At 33.3% G+C, this 24438-nt stretch overlaps 1 protein-coding gene across 7 annotated transcripts in view; it reads right to left on the bottom strand.

The window, feature by feature from the left end:
• Positions 1-24438, bottom strand: part of Ubr3 (ubiquitin protein ligase E3 component n-recognin 3) — a 199132-nt gene that overhangs the window by 53657 nt on the left and 121037 nt on the right. For 4 of the 7 annotated variants that reach the window (XM_063259240.1, XM_063259242.1, XM_063259243.1 and 1 more), the window contains 5 exons: positions 23218-23351; positions 20147-20257; positions 15964-16176; positions 13925-14061; positions 7680-7765 (listed from right to left, as the gene is read on the bottom strand). In XM_063259240.1, the coding sequence (XP_063115310.1) occupies positions 7680-7765; positions 13925-14061; positions 15964-16176; positions 20147-20257; positions 23218-23351 (681 nt within the window). Of the gene's footprint in view, positions 1-7679; positions 7766-8986; positions 9119-13924; positions 14062-15963; positions 16177-20146; positions 20258-23217; positions 23352-24438 lie in introns of all 7 variants that reach the window. The other 3 variants (XM_063259241.1, XM_063259244.1, XR_010050855.1) reach the window with 2 other exon arrangements.

The following is a 24438-nucleotide window of genomic DNA, read 5'->3' as shown; positions in this document are numbered from 1 at the left end:
TAGATTAAGAGGCAGGATTGGATCCACTGAGATGCTCTGAATAGGAAATATACTCAACCTGAAAGAGGGTTAATAAACTGGAAGTGCAAGATGAGAAAGCGATGTTCTATGTGACAGGAAACTAGAGAGAAACAGGGACAACTCATGGTGCAGCTGCAGATAGATTGGAAAGTTATGACATTTTGGGCAGTGTAGAACTACACAGCTGGAAGGAAGGAAAACCTTGTGGCTTTAGTAAGTAAAGGAGTACAGCTCAAGATCAAGCTCACGGGTAAAAAGGTTCAGCAACACTTGGATAGATAACAGCTTGGCCCCCTAATCTAAAAACTAAAGAAGCTAGTGGGACCCAAAATATACAAAGCATCCTGAGAAGAGAAAGGTGAGGAATTGCCTAAAAAAGGAAGGCAGAGGACATTGTTAATAATGTATCAGGATTTAAAAGTCACAGTAATCTTATCTATTTAGTTTAATTTTATTTTGCTCTAGTCTGTCTACTCATATTAGATTTGAGGGCACAGACAGCTATTTCAAAAATAGCAGGTTATACCACAGTAACTATCCTTAATTTCCTATTAACTAAACTGAAACCCTGTATTACTCACATTGTCTTACTATGAATGATCTTATTTGAAGCTGGTTTATTAGACCGCTGTTTTGCCTTGACTGTTTTTATTCGAATTTGGTATGCTTGATACTATCAAGTCTAAGAGTAGAGGCAACTACTCTGAAGATGACAAGATGTAAAAGATACCCATTCCGGTTTGATTATTAACTGCTTTCGAAGTCCTAAAACATCTCCAAAGTTGTGTTTTTATTAAAATAGCTATGTAATGCTACGTTCAAAAAACATAAAATAAAATAAAAGCTTAACTAAATGGGTTTAGCAACTCAAAACCCAAGGATGTGAAAGAAGACCCACCCTAGGGTGGCTCATCACCTGGAGGTATAAAAGAGAAGGAGGAAGGACAAACGTCTTCCATTCTTGGGAGAAGCTCCAGTCTTCACCTTTGGCTTGGACCTTGTCTCCTGGCTTCCAGTGTAGTCCCTTCAGCTTTCCAGCACAGAATCTTCAGCCTCTCATTGTAGAGCCTTTGGCCTTCTGTCACAGACCCCTCAGCCTGCGGTGTGGACTTGCACAAGACAATAGGGTGAACTCCAGACCTTGGATTGAATCCTTCGGCCTCCAGTGTGTAGACACCTCTGCACACTTCCTCAGTGAACTCTGTGGCTGACCATCATAAGCCAATCTTGTTTGTTTTACATCTATAGATCTCCTGTTATATCTGTTCACGCTAGTAAAACCTTGAATAATACACTTTATAAAACAGTTATGTTCATTTGTTTACATACTGTCACTGCTTTTGTGCTCCACAGGTAGATCTGAGAAGCTGCCACCAAGGCTTACAAATGCCTAAGGTATATATTAGCTGTCCTTTCACAGAAAATTTTTCTGACTTCTGCACTACAGTAAGCTCCCCCCCCCCACACACACAAAAGGCAAAATATAAATGGACCTTCCATAACAAAGAATAAAACCAAGCCTAGCAAAATCAAACTGATTTGCCAGTAATTTAATTAATTGCCTGCCAGAACAGCACAATCTCCCCAAGATATTATCCACTAGGTCACATACACAATTAAATATTCATAATATCTGAAAAAGCAGAAAAATATAATCTTTAATCAAAGGGTAAAAGCAGTACATAAAACAGAAGCAGATCCTGGGATAACCCAAATTATAAAACAGACAAGGACTTTAAACAAGCTATTATAAAATATATGTCCAAGAGGCCAGGGGTTTAGCTCAGCAGCACAAGTGCCTGCTTGGCAAGCATGAGGGCATGAGTTCAATCCCCGATACAAAAAAAAAAAAAAAAAAAAAAAAATATATATATATATATATATATATATATATATATATATCCAAGTATGTAAAGGAAAAAATGGACATAGTGAGTGAAGAGGTGGGAAATCTCAACAAAGGAAATAGAAACCATAAAAAATCAAATGGAAATTCTAGAAATAAGTATATATATATAAAGAAAAGATCTCTCATCTTTTATAGATACATAATGAAAAAACCTACAGATGAAATCATAGGCTATGTGAATACTCTTCAGAATAATCCAGCTTCAGAAGGCAAACTGGCTGCGGATACAGATGAAGCAATGTGATGATGGCTATGACTGGAAGGTGAAGTTGTGGCAGTTCCCTGCACTGTTCTTCCTTTGTATACATTTGACGTTATCAGTATCTAAAGGCTACAAAAGGAAAATCCAATCTTCACAAGAACAAATTGCTTTAACTACAAAATAAGATGATATTCAAAATGAAATTCTGCCTACATATAATATTTCGGTCTTTGCCAAGTTCTCTAAGATACGTAACATCCACTCTGTATTTTCACTGATTTCTGATTCTTGGGAAAGTAGACATTTTATAAAAATTGTAAATATCTTATTTAATTTTGTGTCAGTATGTGTACAGACAGAGCAGCTGCCATGACTGGATGGCTTTCTGGTTTCACTATTCAGGTCAAAGAGCTCACTTCTGAATGTGAGTCCACAAATTGTGTCATCCATAGAGAAATGCTGGCTAGCTGAAAAACATCACCTAAACTTAACATTTCACAGGATGCGATTAAAACTGTCAACTTCATTAAAGCACATTTCCAATAAGCAATTAATCTTGTTGGTTGACCATAGTTCTGTCCCACCTCATACCCATCTTGTGAGTTCCCATGTTTTCCCCATCTTAGATCTGCCTCACTTTGTGGTTTTACTCTATAAAGTTCTAGAAAAGACAGTCCTTGGCAACTCACTTGGGATCCCTTCTGTCTCTCTCAGACGGAAGCTTTCTTTGTCTCAATAAATATATTCTTCTCTTAACCTACGTTGTTCCTAAAATTAATTTTTCTATTTTAGAGAACACGAACTCGTACCAGACATCCAGTAGGTTGGGAGTTATATTCCCCCGTATCAGTAGCTATCACTATTAAAATATCTACCTTAAGGCTGTTTTTATGTCTCTCATGCTTAAGCAGCCCTCAACATGCATTTATTTTTGTTTGCTCATCCATGCAACAACTTCCAAGTTGTTTCCAACAAAGACTCAGAAAGTACTTCAAATCCAACAGATTCCCCTAATTCAGTGGCAAAAGGATTTGTACATTTAATTAAAATCTCAACACTCAGGGCAAGATCTACTTGGAACTAAGATATTTGTTCTCTTAGGTCATCAGAAAAGAATAATCAGATAAGAGCAAATTGGAAAGGGCAGTAAAACACCAGGCAGCACCCTTCAGAAAAACCATAAGCAATATGGAGAGGGCCAGTGACCTCCACAACACACCTGTCTGAAAGAAAACAGAAACATGCAAGAGATTAAAAAAAAAAAAAAAAAAAAAAAAAAACCTCCAGCCACTAACCCTGGGAAAATAAGCTCAGGAGAGGTAAATACAGAAGAGAACCAGTGCAGCAATCATGCAATATTAGCCACAACATCAGCGGACATAAAGAAATACCTTCATGACCTCATAGATGAACTTATAACTGACGTTCTAATCCAAGTGAGGCAAGATATAAAAAGATTAATTAAAGAAACGCTAAGGCCCTCCCAAGAAAACACAAATGGAAGAACAGAGGAACCCAGAAAAGGAAGAGAAACCTTTGATGAAGAATATAAACAAAACCTACAATACATAAAACAGATCCAAAGAGATTACAGGAAACTAAAAACTCCATTGAAAGCTGGCAAAATGCCTTGAAGAAACTAAAATTAGCCTTTTGAAACTTGAAGAGAGATTTATAATGTGTGATTGTGAAAGAAAAGATCTCTTAAAAATAACAAGGAACTGGGAAGAAACAATTCAAAGGCTAGATGACAAGAAGATCTATAACTTAAGAATAAAAAACGTGAACAAAGAAGCAGGAGTGAATTACAAAGAAGCAAATGAATTACAAAGACTATTCACAGAAATAATTAAGGAGAACTTCCCAACCATAGGAAAAAGAAATGATATCCAGATAAATGAGGCATACAGAACTCCAGCCACCTACAACCAAAACAGATCTACATCCAGACATATAATAATCAAGATCCCAGAAATCCACCATAAGAACAGAATGTTAGAAGCTGCCAGAGAAAGGAAGCAGATTGCCTACAAAGGAAAAATCATCAAAATAATGACAGACTTATCAACACAAACTCTCAAATCGAGAAGAGCCTGGCAGGAAATAGTCCAAGCCCTGAAAGAAAATAACCTCCAACCCAGATTGATATACCCAGAAAAACTCTCTCTCAAAATTAATGGAGAAATAAGATATTTTCAAGACAAGGAGGAACTGTGAGAGTTCATGGCCACCAATCCAACCCTACAAAAAATCCTGAAGGACACTCCAGAGAAAGAGAGAAAAAAAAGAAAAATACTAGCATTCTAGCAACAGGGCAGAGAGGACTCAATGAACAGGGCAGACAGTGGAGTGAAGGGGTAACGTGGACAAATAATAGCAGAAAAACAGAATAGCAGAGATGAGGCAGAGAAAGTGGGCTATAATCTTTAATATAGATAGCCTTGATACACTAACAAAAAGAAACACAGGCAGAGTAGATTAGGAGGCAAGATCCACTGAGATGCTCCGAATGGGAAATATGCTCAACCTGAAAGAGGGTGAATAAACTGAAAGTGAAAGATGAGAAAGCGATGCTCTATGTGACAGTAAACTAGAGAGAAATCGGGACAACTTGTCCAGCAGCTGCAAATAGGTTGGAAAGTAATGACACTTTTGTGCAGTGGAGAGCTACTCAGCTATAAGGCAGGAAAACCTGTGGCTTTAGTAAGTAAAGGAATACAGCTCAAGATCAAGCTCAGACGTAAAAAGGTTTAGCACCACTAAGATAGATAACAGGTTGTCCCCCTAATCTAAAGACTAAAGGAGTTAGTGGGACCCAAAATATACAAAGCACCCTGAAAAAGGGAAAGGGGAGGAACTGCCTAAAAAAGGAAGGCAGAGGACATTATTAATAGTGTATCAGGATTTAAAAACCACATTAGTCTTATCGCTCTGTTAAGTTTGATTATATTTTGTTCCGGTCTGCCTACTCATACTAGATTTGAGGGCACAGACAGCTATGGGAAAAATAGCAGGCTATACTATGGTAAATATCCTTCATTTCCTATTAACTTAAACTGAAACCCTGTATTACTTACATTGTCTTACTATGACTAATCTTATTTGAAGCTGGTTTGTTAGACCGCTGTTTTGCCTTGACTGTTTTTATTCGAATTGGTATGCTTGATAGTATTGAGTCTAAGAGTAGAGGCAACTACTCTGAAGATGACAAGATGTAAAAGATTCCAGTTTGATTATTAACTGCTTTCGAAGTCCTACAAAGTCTCCAAAGTTGTGTTTTTATTAAAATAGCTATGTAATGCTATGTTCAATTATATTATATCTGATGATGTAAACAATTCTATTGAAAATAACAAGGGAAAGCATAGTAACTACTGTAGATCACCTAATATTGTGGTCATACATGTCTTTTTCATTTCATGTTTTTCTAGGAATTCGTCCTTGTACAGTGGTCTTATATGTCTTTTTCATTTCATGTGTGTATAGGAGTATGTTTTGTTTTGTCTTGCTTTGTTTTGTTCCTCCCTCTAATATAAAAAGGATAGAAATACATGTTAGGACTCATGCATGCGTAGAACCAATAAACAGTTTATGAGAACTGATCTTATGACAGATGATGAAATGAATAAATACTTTGAAGAAAAAGAGACACTACAGTACCCAGTGCTGAACCAGGAGTATCATAATGTGAAACCCAGCAATACTCTTATTCTTTGCTCAGAGTGATTTTTTTTGTTGAACAGAACTGGCTGCAGTCTCGCTGTTTGAAGCCCCACTTTATATGCTCTACTTTTGTATCTTTGAATAACTATTTAATCAACTGGTGATTTCTTACTGTTTATTCTTTCTTTGAAAGTATGTATTATTTTCTACTCATTTTCTCTTTTGTTTAATCTTTCTTTAAATAAAAAAACTTTTTTAAATAAAATTAAAAAAAAAAAAGGAAAGGGAGGGAAAGGTGAAAACTACAAAAAATAAAGTATATATAACATCTTAAGCAACTGAATAATAAATCATATGAAAAATAACCACAGTGTTAATTTATATTTAGAATCAACTTTACCATGATCTTTCCTGTACTGACACATTAAAAAATGCTTATTCATTAAAAGGGAAAGCAAGCCAAAAAAACTGGAAATAACTATTAATTTAATAACTTAAAGTTGAGTCTGCTATTGAAGTAGATGCCACTAGAATTTTATTACTACTTTCAGGATTCTCAATAACATCATTTATAACCCTCTGAATAAGTTTATGTGCTTCAAAGAAAAAAATGCAGTGAATTTTAAAAAAACACTAAATTCCTTTCTAAACACTAATATAACAGTTTCTAGAATATTAATGGTCAATTCCAAGCATAAGTCAAAACTAGATTAACAAGAAAAATAATTTATGCAACTAAAGTGATTGCATGTATTAATCCAAGCAGATTACAAACTAAAAATCCTTTATAACTACAATATCCCCCTTATAGCTTATAAACAAAATTTAAGTACATATTTCAAGGGCTCAAAATACACTAAGAAATCATTTAAAATAAAAAAAACTTCTTAAACTTAAGTTCTAGAAATTGATAATCATAATAAATATTAAAATTATAATAGAAATTTTTAAAATAAGTTAAAATTTCATGTTTGTGTCTTTATGTCAGGAATTTCACCAGCCAGGACTTTAGTTTAGCGGCACAAGCGCCTGCTTGGCAGGCACAAGGTCGTGAGTTCAATCCCCAGTACCAAAAAGGAAAGAAAAATTTCATGTTTTGTTCAATCTTTTGATTTGCAGTCAATCCAAATTACATAGTTAATTTTTTGAATTAACACACATTTTGTTAAAAAGCCAGTATATATGGATAATCTTTAAAATTTTTTAGTATTTGAGAAAGTATACTCATTTTTCAAAAGGTTATATTAGGTATTTTAAGCAATGTTTTTTCCTAAACCACATTAGGTAACATTTCAACACCAGTGCTTTGCTATGGTATACCTCTAAATATACTAGAGTATTCACATTAATTCTCTAAACAGTGAGTAAACAGTGGTGGCATGAAAAACTACGCTCATGAAAAACCTACTGTAAGTCAAATACACTTTCACACAATATTGAAGAATCATGCTTATTTTTATAAAATATATACATAATTAAAAGCAAACATCTACAATTCCAATATATTAATACATATATCCAAATATGCACAATAGAAATTAATAGGTGAAAAGATTTCCTTAAATTAACTTAATATAAAAGTCTTTTAAAAAACTTAATTTGAGGACAATTTTTATACCAGAAGATAATAATTTAGTTGTGAACTAAAATAAATCTGACCATTTAATATGACCTATGCTGAGCAATCTTAGAACCAAAACAGCTATTCATATGATTCCTCTAAGTACAAGACTGAGCACTTAAAATGCAAAATATGTATTACTATCAAAACTGATCATATATTAACATAATCAAAATTTGAAAAAACATCAAAAAACCACTTTGCCTGCATATGCTTTCACAGCTTACACGAACAGATTTTTAAAATTTAACAATTCAACTTACTTAAACAAGACCTTTTGCCAGCTGTGCTTGCACCACCAGAACACAAATTGCCTCCTCTATGAATCAATTCAAGTTCCAAATTGGTTCTGCAAGTAAAGAATTAAAACATATCTCAGTCATTAGGCTGAAAAGATCCTTTTTAGTTTATTTTATTGTTATGGCTGAATTCCAACTTTATTATTTGTAAAAGCAGTTTATGCAATATCAGTAATAATCGTATTTTATCTGATATTTAAAAATGAAAAGAACAAATTTATCCATCCTTACTTGTATGTTCGTATTTGTACCTGCAAAAAAGTTGCACACATCATCATGTCATTGTTGCAAAGTCTCAGCTGTAGACAAATAACTAAAAACTAGGCCTTAGGAAAAAACTGCAACATATTTAATATTAATAAATCTGCATATGAATCTGATGAAAGAATTTGTACTCCAATGTCAACCACTGAGTAGGTAGGTACTGTCATACAAAACATAAGAGCATATCAATTTTCCTAACAGAGAAATGGTTATCACTCTTGGAGCTTAGATGGCATTTGGAAATAAATAGTAAGAAACAAAATCACTAACATCAAAGTCGCTATGAACAAAGTATAATAACAGCGCTCTGTACAAACTTCTAAAATTACATTTTTATTAAAATACAGTATTTATTGACATTGGTAAACATCAGTATGTTCATAGAATCTGAAATTGCAAGTTATGTAATTATTATTAACCGAATAGCAATAATTAGTGAACTGACATTTCAAAACTCAAATTAATACAGAAATCTAAAGATTTACTAAAAAGAGTAAAAAAACAAATTATGCCAAAATAATAAAGTTCTGGATTATAATTTGTGTTTTACTTCACCAGTATTTACAAGCCATTTTTCTACAACCAAAACTCAATTAACTGGTTTATAGCAAAGACATGTATTTGTCATTAATAATGAGATATCTTCCCCTTTTTAAAAAAAAGCTAACTTTCAAGTTTATTCTTTTCAAATAAATACAAGTGATTGTATCTTATTTAAAACAAAACATTTAAAATTGATTTTTCTTATATTTTGAACACAGAATGTTTTGAAATGATATTTGCATATATATTTACTTACAAACTGTATTAATATTCCTAAATCTGCACATGGCCACCCATTTCTAAAGGGATGCTTTAATCCTTTCTCTTGGGGAAGAGAAGCAATTAACACTGCTAATGTTCCCGCTCAGAGCTCCATCTGGCTGCTGCTGATAAGGCCTCTATGTGACCAGGGATTTTCCACCCTTCAGCGATTTGCATTGCTCACTGAACTTCTAAAAACCTACCAGCAAGGAAGCAGGGACAAGGATTTCATACTAGTGGACAGAAAGCGAACGGAGACCAGCATGTGTTCCTTCATCAAGGGAATAGAAATGAGATCAATACATTTTGTTTTCACAAATCTTCTGTTGCCTAATCTGTAGAAAAAAATTAATGGCTATATTCTCTTATAAAAACTAAGATTTCCTAGATAGTACTTTTAAATGTGCTAACCGAAAACATGAACAATTCTTAAGAATGAATGTTAGAAACAGAATGTCAATTTTTATTTCACCATGTTTGCAAAAATATTCACTAAAATATAAGAACAATTCTGTTTATTCAATCACCAAACATATACTTTAGAGAATAGCAAATATGTTACTAGGAATTTCATTTTAGAGGATACTTAAAACTACTAATTCTAACTTATTCAGATTATTTCAGATTAATTTGGAAGATCTCCTGTCCTGCACAAAACTCCTTCTGTATTAAAAACACTAACTACCTAACCAAAGTGTTAATATGTAATACTATCTAGGACTGTAAAAAAATCAGTATCAGAGAACCTTTCCATCAACATGTTCTTACTTCATTTACAACACAGAAAATGGTCACATGCTCCATGTCTATCACCCATGACAGTTTTTTGTTTGGGGTTTTTGTTTATTTGTGCAGAACTAGGAATTGAACCCAGGCCCTTCCCACTGGCCTGAGCTGCCCAGGTTGGGATCAAACTTGCACTCCTCTTGCCTCAGTCTCCCAATATAATGGGATTCACAAGCACGGGCTACCACACTTTGGCACCCCTCACTGTTGAAAATCACAATACAGGGGGCTGGGGATTTAGCTCAGCAGCATAAGCACCTGCCTTGCAAGCAGGCAGTGGTGAGTTCGATCCCCAGTACCGATAAAAAGATTAAAAAAAAAAAAGAAAATCACAATACAATACTCTGTTTCTCTTTCTGAATGTATAATGCAAAAATTAAAGTATGTTGGGAATGAGTTTCTCCTGCACTTTTTGTTCTCGAAGAAAAGTATATGTTCTATTTTATACACTTTCTAACACAAATATATTCAAATTAGTTTAGAACTGTGGCACACGCCGGTAATCCCAGGACTCAGGTGGCTGAAACAGGCGGATTACTGCAAGTTTGTGGTCAGCCTGAGCTACATAATGAGTTCAAGACCAGCCTGTACTACAAAGTAAGAGCCTGCCTCAAAAAAAAAAAATAATAATAATAATAATAATAATAATAATTGGTTTGGAACAAAAAGAGAAAAATCTCTTGATAGTAAAAAAACTGATGAGAAAAACTGCTAAAAAGTCTATCACAGTGGCCACGTAAATATACTGTATATCCTCATAAAAACCCTCTAACTACACTCTCAATTTCTTTTTGCATGACCAAGGTGTGCCTTCTATCTCCTTCAGCACTGTTATTTTTAGAGGCAAAATATGAAAACAAATGTTGTTTCCCTCCTCCCACCTCTTTTTAGCTCTAACTCACACTGATATAGTGAAAGGGGTAAAGGCTCTGAAAAAAGATCTGGGTTCAAGCCCTGAACGTACTACCTTACTGTTGAACAAGAAGCTCAATTTCAAGGTAGATTGGAAACTACTTTCATCCATAGCACTGCCTCTGTTAACCTAAAAGTTGGAGCTTATATTCTGGCTCTTCCAGGAATGCTTCCTAAGACGGAAAAGAAGCAATTGCATACATTTTATTTTTTAATTTGGTTATCTTCGTTTTTGAAGTTCTACAACTTTTCCCCAGACAATTTAAAAAGCATTATATTCTGTTTTATACAGTGGCCTTAGTTTCCTATCTCCAACCAAGTTGCAAATTTCTGGAAAACAAAGATTCCTTCATATACGCCTTTGAAATCCTCAATAGTACCTAGCAAAGTATTTTTAAAAATTACAGGAAAGATAACTTCTTTACTTTCACATGTAACTAAGTGTAAACTTCTCCTCAGTCCCTGTGGCTTATAATCTTCATTTTGCTGAGCTTTATACTCCTTAAACCCAGCAGTGAGCCCCTGCCAAAAAAGACTTTAGAAGAGTATATTTTTAAAAAGAATAGCAAGCATTCTTTTTATTTGGCTTACAAAGTTTAGACTCACAATACAACTAATTTGAGAAGGTAGGTGCATTCACCTACTAAGTACTTTCACACTCTTGATTTAAAGATGCCCATCCATCTAAATCTCATATACTCATGTGCTATCTTTCCATTTCCATTTTTCTCACAAAATAAAGGCTAAATGCTACTCACCAATGTCTCTAGGCTATACACAACTTGGGTCCAAAAATCCTTGGAAAAATCAATTACTGAAATTTATGTCATTCTTTGTGTCTATAATTAATGAATTGGTATTGAAGTGAAGAAAACTTTCTCCCCCAGAATTAACTTTCCATAATCCATTTGAATGACATATTTGCAACAGAATGGAAATTTTGGAAAAACATTAAAACTTGAATAAGTGATTTTGATTAATTTTTAAATTAATTTTAAAAAGATATTCCAGCAATTTTTCTCTGTTGCCCTCAGAAAATCTTCCAAAGCTTCTCCATGTAAACAAATATGTATTGCCCTTCTGAAAAAATGAAATCTCAAAAGATTTACTAAAGAAATAGCTTTCCAGGCTGGTTAGCCACCAGAAATATTTTGTTTCCAGACATCAAAAATTCAAGCTCCCTGAAGAACAAACAAATTTATTTCTTTTAAGGGAAGAAAATTAGTTCTATGAAACTAGAATTTTATTCCATTCAAATTACAAAAGCCAAATACAAATAAATCTGCAAATTTTGAAGGATTATATATTTAAGAATTACATTTAATTCAAAATTTAAATAATTCGAAGTAAGTTTGTTGTTAAATATTTTACTTAAATACTGAAATACTGCTAAAATGTTAATTGCCATCTTTTTAGGAATAAATTTTTCTGTGGGTCATAAATACCTAAGAAATAGTTAAATGTTAGACTTAAGATAATTTCTACTTTCTCTCAAGACAAGTATATCTTACCTAAAGATATACTTGTTAATCAATTTGTTTGTTGCCTCTTTTCATTGTAACCATCAAGTAAAACTTAAAGAGAGGGCACTGCAACCTCACTGTGAGATCTTTGCAATTAACTAGACAATTCCAACCAATTAACTAGATAATTCCAACCAACAGTCAGGATTGTTTCAAAATCATTGTCTTGCTGTATTAGAGCTTATCATTAGCAATTAGAGAAGCGGAGAGGTTAATACATAGTTTTTGTTTCTCTAATCTGTATACTCTTAGTAAACAGCATATGCCATCTATCCCTGATTCTCTATAAAGAAGAAAAACCAAAATATGTTGATCTAAGGGGTCTCATATTATCATGACAAACTGTATTTTGTATTTCTTTACAGTTAAGGCAAGAAATAAGGGTCTAGAATGTCAAACTATGGCATATTTAAATATAATTATCATACTATAGAAAAATTTCAAGCATAGATCATTTCCACTCAATCTTCAATCAGAATTTTCTTTAAAAGGTCAGTTTTAACAATGCAAAGACATAAATATATGAGCAACATAAATGTGTATATTATATATGTATATGTTAAACATAACTGAGTTGTTCTACATTCAACCCAATCTTCTATGTTATAATTACAATATTGTACCAAAATTTTGCGTAAATCTGTAATTTTAGTGAAGTTGAATTACATTCAGTTGAATTTTTATACAAGTACCATATATGTTATTACGAGTATGCAATAACTGGTAACTCTCCAGAAACAAAACAAGAACTATCCTATCCTCTCGCTAAGCATTCAGAAAAAACAAAAGTCTAGAAATACGCAAATGAGTAAATCACTTTCCAATGTATTAGATCCTTTTAGAGCAACCCTTATCTAGCATTGCATACTCAAAGACTAGTATTCCTTATCTTGAGTTTTAGCTTGTTTGTTACAAGTTTTCTAAGTTGGACTCCATTTTCCCTGGGTTCTATTTACTCTGTTGTTATTCTCTGCTCTGAAGCATGAGGCAGAGAAAATGTTCTGTGTGCATAATATGACCTTTATAATAGCTGCACAAAGAGAAGGAAAAAAAAAGAATAATTGAAAAAACACTAAACCTTGACTCCAAGTTTTAATCCTCTTCCACCATGATCTTGCTGCAAACATATCTCAAAACATATTCTCTCTCACACTCTTACCTCTTACATTGTTATTTGGACAACACATGAGGTTTGTTCTCAGAGATACTCAGGGGCCTACGACACCCTACAAGCTGCTCCCCTACTTACTTCTTTTATGATTCTATTTTCACTCAATTAAATTCTCTAAAATTCCCATATAAATCTATTCTATGTGTTTAATACCTACTCAGACTAATCTTTCCTAATCTGAGAGATAAGAAACCCAGAGTTACTGTTTTCTTGATCTCCTATTCATGTCAATACTTAGGCCATGCCTGGTCTCTTGCTTCCTTCTTCTTAATTGGTTTCCTAAGCTACCTGTCAGCTATCATTATATAACTAGATCTCTCATTAGGTTAAAGGAAACAAAGAATGCAGTTCTACTTCTTACTGGGTTTTTTTCTATAAATTAAAAATTGTTTAACACATTACATTCACATTACGTTTTAGATCTTAATATTCTCACTTTTTGACAGGACTTCATCTACAATACTCCTATGCTTTAAAGTGCCAATCCATCCCAAAATATTAATAATATACTTTTCCCCAAATGTTCTATAATGCTAAATAGTACTTCTCTAAATATTCCATTAAAGTATAAAAACTCTTCAGGAAATACAGGAAAAGTACAAGTTTACAGTCTTAAGAAATCATATTTTCAACCAATATTAAAAATATATATCCTATCTTTAAATAAGTGGTAATAAAAAGATTCACTGTACAGTAAAACCAATAATTAGTAATAAGTAAATACAAAAATATATATTTCATATACCTACCTAGCAACAGAGTACATAAAAAGAAAATCATTGTCTGGTGAGCCCGGAGTCTTGCTATAGTCTCTGTATTTCTTCTGAGTTGTATTTTTTATATCTTTCATTACAGACTCCATTTCCTTACTTAAGTTGGTTTCTGACTATAAAAAATGCAAAAATATACATAAAGTTTATATTCATTTTCTTTATTAACAGCCTAAAATATTTATCATGTGAATATACTAGAAAGTTAAAGTCAGAGGTCAAAATAAATGTTAACTATCCACTGTAAGTACATTTAGTGCACAAAAGATAAAACCAGTGAAAAATACATTCTTTTATAATCTTTTATTCTAAGTCTACATTGTGATAATACTAAAATCCAGCTACAAATTAACCACATACTATATTCTAAGCCAACAGATTGTCATTAAAATATTTCATAACAGTTTTCATGGTTTCATGGTTTTTCAATGAAAAAACTTCCATTTAAATTAATTTTTTTTCACTTTTTTTTTTTTTTTTTTTTTTTTTGTCTTTTTCTTTTTTATCGGTACCGGGGATCGAACTCACAACTGCCTGCTTGCAAGGCAGGCGCTTATGCCACTGATTAAATTAATTTTTAAAGAGTAATGCCAGTGTCCCTTAAACATATTTTTATCTGAAAAGTGAATTTATAAAAATTTTAATAGCTTTATTAGGATGTGTTCGCAGTATACAATTTTAGTATATATGCTGCTAAAGCAAACACAGCAATACACAATGTTTACATTCTTTGTGTGGAATTGGTACACATATGTAACACATTTTAAGCAAATAAAATACAAAATTTACAAAAAGAAAAAAATCATAGATTCTAAATTAGTCTTTACTTAGGAATACAAATTGTCAGAAGATGAATCTTTCGAGTAGGTTTAATGTATGAATTTCTGTTTCAGAAGTCAAATATTCATGGTTTTTTAAAATTTACTCCATAAAGGAGGCACCACTGTCACTTCTCAGAGACCTATCATAAATCTAGTGAAAGAGAAACCCAAATGAATCCTACTAGATGAGACAAAAAACAGATTCACTTATACCAAACTCCTAGTAAAGTAGAATGACTTACGGTGAATAGCCACACAATACATTTTTCTAATACACACCTAGCAAATACACAAATATATGTATGTGTAAATCTATCACCATGATTTTAATGCACTTAATCCAGATATTTTTAAAGTGATGACATTGTGCTTTACACTGCAATGTATATTCATGCATTGCATTTAGTCAGCAAGAGGTCACATATACCATGGTGGTCCCTTAAGATTTTGGCATATCGTGACTATCTTAGTTTCCATAGGTACACCCTATGATATTCATGCAGAGACAAAATGACCTACTGACATAATTATTTTCAGAATGCTTCCCCATCACTAAGCTACTTGTCTACATATACAGTATGTTTGGCTTTGTTCTTAAATATTTAATCTTGCAAGAACCTAACAATATCTAAACTCATAGGATTTCATGATCTTCCAGATGTATATTAAAACTATAATGATTTACACTAAGGAAAAGTATAATGTTACAGTTCATATCTGTGTCTCCCAAGAATCTCATGTGCTCATTGGCAGGGCTTTTGGAAGATGACTGGATTATGGGACTTATAGCTGACTTGCTGCTAGGAGATGAGAGCTGGTCAGAAGAGGTGGTCAGTGGGAGCAAGAACTAAAAGGGTTTATCTCCCTCCCCAGCTCCTCTTTCAGTCTCTCTGCTTCCTTTCTGCCATGCCCTGAGCAGCTCTCCTCCACCATGTCCCTCTACCATGCAAGCCTGGCTGATCACACAAAGAAAAACTTCTAAATCAGGAGCCTTTAAGTTTTAGGTGTAAGGCATTTTGTCTTAGCAACTAGGACATCTCTGATAATATCTTCTATTATTTTTATTTTTTTAATATCCAAAATCAGAAGAAACCTTTAATTTCTACTCAATGTATACAAGTCCAGAGAATTTAGATCCTGAAAGAAAATGAAAGGCTGAAAAGCAGAGATGAATTTGTGAGGATATTTTTGTCTTACACTGATGCTTACTGGGAAAGCTCCCGGCCGTCCCTGCAGCTCCTCCACTTCCTTTATGAGGTCTTTTATGCTTTTGTTATTAGGACGCTGCCAAAGGTTATTTTCCACATTGCTCCCAGGATAACAAGGAAGAACACTGTTAGCAAACTGTCTACAGAGAGGACAGGTGAATTCTCCTTTGTCCACCGAGAAGCCCTGAAGAACCTGGTCATTCTAAAAGATGAAATAAACATACAGCTATATAATGCACACATTTATAGAAAACAAAAAATTATATTCTATACATTATAAGAAACTAATGAGCCATGCAAAGACATTTCTAAAATACAACATAAAGAAACAAAATCTCTCATTTAACTAGTGAAGCTTACCAGACCACTTTTCACTTGATAGCTATGTACACACACCCTCTCAAAAGAAATGCCTAAGTATCTCACTCTGGTCTCTGGATGATCCACTCAAATTTAATGATACAGTCAGTCTGAGATGTGGATTTAATATCTTTTTAAAAATACAGCCCACATTAAAATGGGTCACCTTCCTCTTCTTCCACACCAATATTTTGATAAATCCATAAGAGACAACTAGGAAGATTATCCCAGTGTTCATGTTCTTTGACGCAGGTTAGATAGCTTTTAAAAGTACACTAAAGCCTTTTAAAAAGTATAAGGAGCTAACTACTAAAAACTGAACAACTAAATGCTCCCTGTATCTTGAATCTTAAGTACATTAACTAAACAAACTGAATTCTTTTATTTTTTACTTTTCCTAGTTAACTTTTAAGATACACATACAATGTATCTTCATGCATCTAGATTCTATGAACACAGCTTCTATGTATCAAATGTGCTGAATAAAAACATAAACAGCTAAAGGTAACATTTTCTCTTAAGGTATTCAAAAATTTTAAAAGAAAATTAAACAAATAAAACATAGTGTGATATATGCAACATAGAAGGCATTCCAGAAAAAAGAGTTTTGACTTAAGTTTTTAAGGTACGTAGAGTACACTACAAGGTTGAAGCAATGGTCCTGGTCACAGAACAACACTCGGTAACAGGTTCACATATACCTTTAAATCCAAAGAATGCTAACACTTGTTGCTTGCTGTATTGAAAAGAAGCTTCTCCTGAAGTTTCCCCTGAAGCCCTCTTATTTCCCTCTAACATGCCTCACACCTCCGCATCATCATCTCCAGGGCTAGCTTTAGATTATTACTCTGCCTTTCTCTTGTCTGTGGCTTATATCATATAGTGATACTGTCTTTTTCCTTCCACTTCATTATCCACTCATCACTCACGATTTTGGTATCTAGATCAGTTTTCCTGCAAGTCTTGTCATCCTCCTCTGCAATTCAATAGTATTTAAGTGCAACTAAACTTACACCCTAGGCCCTTAACTCCTTGACCCCACCAGCTCCTATTACTTTGATCTCCAAAGTACTCTACCATGTAACCATGGCTACAGCCTTGTCCAACAATAAGCCTAAATTTGTCCACATGTGAAATATTAAATTTAAACATTTTATATTCTGACTGTCAACTCTTACCCATTATTTCCTTCTTTTTTTTCCTAGTTTATCAGGATTGTCCTATCCTGCCTATACACTATGATCTACCACTTCAAATATTCTTGACAATATTTCCCATTCCTATCATTCATACTAAAACCTTTATAAAAATTAAATTATACCTTCTCCAATTTTACACTCAAACTAAGTGCTGTTAAAAGAGAAATGAAATACCATCCTGCTACAAATTCTTTCCAACTTTAACTGCGCCTGAAGCAATCTTTCCTCAACATCCTAGGAACATCTCTCTCACCAAATTCCAAAGTGATATATGTAAACCACTTCCTCTTTGTCAGTCTCTTAACCCCCTCCCTTCCACCCCACTAGGTGTAAGAACATAAGGGTACTCCTACCTTAGAGGAGACAGTCATGGCAGTCCCTTAGCTTCTTGCTTTCTCCTATTATACACAATTAATTAATCCCATCAATTAAGTACACAATTAATTAAGCCCATCAATTCTTCTATCCACTCCTTTGCTCAACTTTCTTAACTAGTCTCCCAAATATAATACATTATGATCTAAAATATCTAACCTCAAATGTGAGACTGTTATTCCAAGTAAAATTTATTCAGTGATCAGCAACAGCTCTTATGTTGATTCCTTCCTTCCTTTCATGCACTATATCAAATCTCTCACTCATCCAGGAGACTATTCTCCTAAACATAGACCTCCTCTCCATCTCTACTGTCACAACCAAGTCCAAGCCCCATCATCTCTTACTTCCTAAATGATACTGCCACATTCTTTCTTATTCCCCTGGAATTCCCTTCCTATATAACTGTTACAATGGACACTTTAAATTTCTACTTAGCTTTTAATGGCTTTCTCTAAAATATTTATACAAAGTCCAAATTCTTTATGCAGATCAAAGGCTGTTCACAACTTGGCCCGAATTACTTTTCCAGTCCACCTCTCATCACTCAAATACGTTACTTCATCAAATGTTCTGGCATCTAACAGACATTCCAGTAAGACTCCGTGTCACCTCATAACATTTAGCACATATAATGCCAACTGTTTGCTTATCTACAAAAGACATAATAAACTCTTTAAGGAAAAAAAATCTGTGCCTATTCACTGTTGGATTCTCAATGACTATGGTAGTATCAAGAACTCTGTGGACACTGAACAAATAATTGAAGAATAAATAACTGAAAATAGGCGTGTAAGAATGCATAACACACTTGAGAAACTACTAGTTTATTAATTCTGAATGATAAAAGTTAAAACAACAAGCAAGCCCAGATCATACAGCACCTGAATGCCACTGAGAGAAGAGTAAAATTTATCCTCTTAGAAGCAAGCAACAAATTTTTAAGCCAATGTCATATGTCATCAGATTTATATTTAGGAAGATTGATATAGTGAATAAATTAGACTTGAAGTAAGGAAATCAGTAAGAAAGTAATTATAATAACCAAGATGAGAAATGAAGGGCACACACACAAAAGTAGCAGTGGAAATAATAAACAAAGAATATAATCAAGTGGAATTCAGAAGATAGAACCAATAGAATTTTGGTCAGTAACTGAATGGAAGAGGTGAGGATTAGAAAGGGAAAAAGATGAATGTTTCCAAGTTAGGAATCTAGTAATACAGTAGACCTGTTTTTACAGTACGTGTTTTTACGAACTTGAGCCCAAGAGAAAGTGAAGACTTCAGTCACAAAGGAGTGCAAGATCAAGAGAATTCCAAACAGGATAGCCTTGATCATCTTTATGAACTGATAGAAGGGATAGAAGAGATATTTTCCAGTCCACCTCTCATTATCTTACAAAATAAGATACAGAAGAAAAAGAGGCTACATACTGATAGCTCGAAACCCTTGAAAAGCTGGGATGAAAGAAATCCTAAAGTGCAGATAGAAGTTATGCATGAATAGAAGAAGTTATTCATAAACAGAATCCTCCATGAGCAGAAAAGAATGAATGAATTGGGTCATTTATTAGGGAATTTTAAATACAAAGTAGTAAGCTAATAGAGCATGTGACAAAGAAACACTGCTTTCTTGGTGACATAAGACAAAATATGACAAAAAGGGATGTTGAAGTTTAGGAGAGTTTTGGATGGAAGACGCAGAGGTTTGGAATAGCTGCGAGAATAATTATAGAAGGAACTTATAAAAGACAGGTAAAAGAAATTTATGTGTGCGCTTAAATTCCATGACCCTGGTATAAGCCACAATTATAGGAAATCACAAATCTGTGATAACAATTCACTGAATGTTATGATTTTTCTAGTAGGCCAGCTGTCTGGGTCTAAAACTAAATTAGGAAGAAAATTAAATGGTTGTGAAAGGAGAACAAGAAATCATACAAGAAAGTAAGGCTTGCAAGAAGCTAATACTCTAGGAAAAATGCAGAGGTTAAAAAATACTAATGAAAGGGAAAATAACAATTTGAGGAATCATCATATAATAAGGTAACACAGTAGGAAATCAAAGCTAAATTATTTCAGAGCTAGAGTAACAAAGTCTGTTACAGCATGGAAGTCAAGTGAGATACAAAATGAAAATCTTTCACGGTACAGAGGTGGAACTGACATGTACATGCTATAAAAAGATTTAATATCTAGAAAAATATACCTTTAAAATTTTTTCCACTCAACTTACCCGTAATGATTCCATATAAGATTTATGACAATCTATATGTAAGGTGTGGCCACAGGTTTGTACATAAACACCTCCTTCCCAGCCAATTGATACTGCCAAAAGACAAGAACTCTTAAAAAAAAAAAAAAAAAAGACAAACTACAATTAATTTCAAAGAAATATAAACATATTTCCCTATGAGCCCATTAACCCTACATGAGTTCATATTACCATACTAATGTGGCATCTGTAGTATTGGAAATACTAGTATAGAAAATACACCTGACTAGACACACTGTGAAGCTTTAGTTCCCAAATGTCTATATTCATAATGAAAGAGAATAATCATGAACTAGCCTCTCTCCATCCCATAAAGTATCATTTTTATAGGGTACTATTATTTTACATATTTTGTTGGGTACTTAATCTCTCTGTGACATCTGACATTAACAATTTCCTTTCTAAAATGTCTGTTTTCCTCTGGCTTATGTTACTGTCTGTTGATTTTCTACCTTTTTTCTCTTGGCCTCCTTCCCAGACCTTTCTATCTTTACCTGCCCCTTCAATATTTATACTCCTTGAGCTCTAATCCCTTTACTACTCTTTTCTCATTAGAACTATTCTCCTAAAGAATTTAATTAGTAATTTCAACTGCCCTACAAACCTTGGATATCTTGCCTAAGTGTTTTATCAAACCTCAAACACAAAACCAGTGTCAAAAATTGGTCATCTTCTCCATGAATCAATCTTTCTCTTGCTTAAATATATCACAATTTAGTTACCACATCAGAGAGCTAAGAGGCACTCCTTCCCTTAAACTATGAATCCTATTTTAAAAGCTTAAGATTTTTCAAGTACTTTCCTGGAATTTTATCACATGTTGTCTGTCAAAAGGCTTTTGGGCATGAATGTGAATTTACCCTCCAGAATCTGCAACCAAATAGGTGTAGTCCCCAAACCAATAAAAAACACAAGGTCTAACGTAAGTGACAGCATATGATGAAAGATTTGAGAGCAATCAAATAATCAAAGCATGTTCTCATATGCTTAAAAAACTAAGTGAACTTTTAAACTTTATTTTTACATTGTAGATAAATTTATATCAGATGACCAAATAATCTTCAAATGATGGTGAACAAAGTTCCAGTATTAAATCAAGACTTCATGAGTATCTAAAAGCTGAAAACATTACACAGTACAAAATGTCTTCTCAGTCAATTTAAACACATGCAGCAGCATAAATCAAATGTTCACAACAGGTGAGCAAAGTTCTAATATTACAAATAAAAAAAAAAAAACAGATCTGCTCCTCTCTGTTTTATGTTTTAGAGCCTCTTGAAATAGCAGCAGATTTGGGTATTTGATCATTTTAGAACACCTGGTAACCAGTTAGTAAGCGAGCTGCTCTTTGGCACTGTACTATAAAAAGGTAAAGAATCTTTGTTTTCAACAAAAATGGTTAGCTTTTAAAACTGAAAACACTGATCACTTTCTATACAACTGATAGCTATGACATCTGAGTTTGCTAGAGTTAAAAATGTAGAAAAAGTACCACTAATAAGAGGATAATATTTTAGAAAGCCTTCAACTACATATCTGCAAAGCACTGTGTTAAGTGCTTGTAACATTGACTCTTGACAACCTCAATACTTACTAAAATCTTATAAAGTAGGTGGTGCCAGCCATTTTCAAAAGAAAATGAAATTTTCACCAAAATCAAGAAGTTGTAAGTGGTAGCATCCAAATAGAAATCCAAGTCTACCTGACTCCAAACTTCAGGTTCCTTCCCTCTACAGTGTTACATATCCTCAAAATTCCCAGTTTCTTCTGTAAATGTACTGTACTACATAACTAAAATTTTACTATGTTACATAACTAAAATTGTCAACTCTGTAAAAACACCACTTTATATTTCTATTGGCCTGTCACACATGCAACATTATGTTAAGGAACTTGTGATATGGTAGATTCTAAAAGAAAGATCAATCTAAATCCTGTACAGATGAGGAAACAGGCTTCAAATGATTATGGGATTTAGCCAAATTCACACACCTCAGAAACAGCTGAATCAGAATCAAACCCCATTTCTTCTGGTCCAGAACTAAATTCTACTCAATACCTGCTTAACTAGAACCATAAATTCCTCCAGGAGTCACCACAAACCTTTTCCTGAGTCTGTGTATTATGGGTCTTACCATCTTTAGGTCAGTTACTGTTTATTAAGAATTCTATCTTCCACCAACCTTAGTAGTTTCTTCCATTTAAATTAGTAGGATTATAGGCAAGAAAGAAGTTCTATTTTAAAATCTTTCAAGATAGCCATCTCATATAATTAAGTGAAAATAATGCTTTACTATATTTTAAGTGTTTTAAACTCATGTCATTTACTTAATTCAAAATACAGTACATTCAAAAAAAACAATAAGAGGGTAGGTAACTCCATTTGATAATCCGCTCAAGAAACTTCAAAATTTTACATCAAAAAAATTTTTTTAAAAGTTAATGCTGCTGATACTAAATAAAATTTCTCAAGGCTTGAGACACTTCTGAGTAACACAGCTTTTAGGTGCAAAAAGCTAGGGGAAAAGAATCTATATATCAAAGTCACAAGAAGCTAGAAGACACAAATCATATCCAATCCTCTTTCACATTTAAAAGTATCATAATAAACTTTTATTGTATATCTTTAAATAAAAAGACAAAATTTTTCTGAAAATATTCATGTTGTATCTAAAGAATTTTAGAATTAATGTTTATTATTCCACTGAATTGAATATACTTCACAAGCATTTAAAACACACGTGTCACATTTATTGCTTGAAATTTTTAATTAACAAATTTCTATTTCATTATCGTATTTTTTTTCTAGTAAATTCCAGATTTTAAATCACAATGATATTCTGTTAAAATAAGAAAATATGGGACCGGAATTTAGCTCAGTGGTGTAAGCACCTGCCCAGCAAGCACAAGGTTGTCAGTTCAATCCCCAGTCCCAAAAAAGAAAAAAAAGAAAATGTAAAATAAAACTCTAGAGGAAAATAAAACCATCAACCTTGCAGTCAAAAATATTATTCAATAAGAAGAGTACTTACATCCTTAAAATAACGCTGTAACAATGAAAGCCTCACATCATGCACTGCTGCACATGTGTCCCAAGGGTAAATCTGTTCTTCTTCAGTGACTGGCAACTTTTTTGGCTCAACATTATCACGGCACTGTCCTAAAACTACATTAACAACAAACAAGATCTGATTCACCAAGAAAAGTCAGGTTATTTACCACAAATTACACTAAATTTCCCACTATTCAACTATTCTACAGATTTTTTTAATGAGTGGCATTTTAGTTTTCTTCTACAGAGTAAATAAAGTTTCAAATACATCAATATTTACTTTTTAAAATAACAGAAAAATATGAGTTTTGAACCCATGACAAATGAGCAGATGTACAATTTTCTAAGTATGTCTGCTGCAAAAACCTGAAAGGTATGATTTTCTCATTCTCAGCAAACTTCATTCCTAAAGATAATATTTTAACACACACAAAAAAGCAGAGATTCTTGGAAAGCAAGCAGAGTTCAGGGTTGGGGAAAAGCACAACATGAGCTTAGAACTGTGTGTGATGAAAAACAAGAAAGTGGGGCTCAGGGTTTAGCTCAGCGGCATAAGCGCCTGCCTTGCAAGTGTGCAGTCGTGAGTTCGATCCCCAGTACCAATAAAAAGGAAAAAGACAAAAAAAAAAAAAAAACAAGGAAGTGTTCAAATACTGAAGAGACAGTATCATGAAGACATGAAGGAGTTCAGAGAGACCAAATGTGAGAAAATGGAGTATCAGAAAAATGATGACTGACAACATATTAATTCAAGTAAGAAATTAAATCAAGTAAAAACGTAAAAGGATAAACAGGTAGAGCCTCAATGCATCATTCCATGGACTATCTACTATCTTAACCAGATGATCAAATTTGGTTGGTATCACCAAGAATGGGACAAACTGACACTATGAACTTCCTAATATGATACCTGGGAATGAACATCACATATGTAATTACTCACCAAAAATATCTAACTTGAATCTAACAATAAGAAAATAATCATACAAATTCAGATGCTAAGACATTTTGTGGATAACCAACCTAGACTCTGAAATTTTTAAAAAGGAGAATACTGTTTGAAAATTAAAGGAAATTAACAAGAATGACAACTTTTTTTAAAAACACACAATATTTTCTGGGTTCTTAAATCAAAACAAAAATACCTGCTATAAAAAATATTACATGCTCTCCCTATAAAGAAATTCACATAGGTGAGATG

Source organism: Cavia porcellus, unplaced genomic scaffold (assembly GCF_034190915.1).
Source record: "Cavia porcellus strain 051 isolate PalLab524CR breed Dunkin Hartley unplaced genomic scaffold, mCavPor4.1 scaffold_12, whole genome shotgun sequence".
Taxonomy (NCBI): Eukaryota; Metazoa; Chordata; class Mammalia; order Rodentia; family Caviidae; genus Cavia; species Cavia porcellus.
This window is presented reverse-complemented; position numbering and strand designations above follow the sequence as displayed.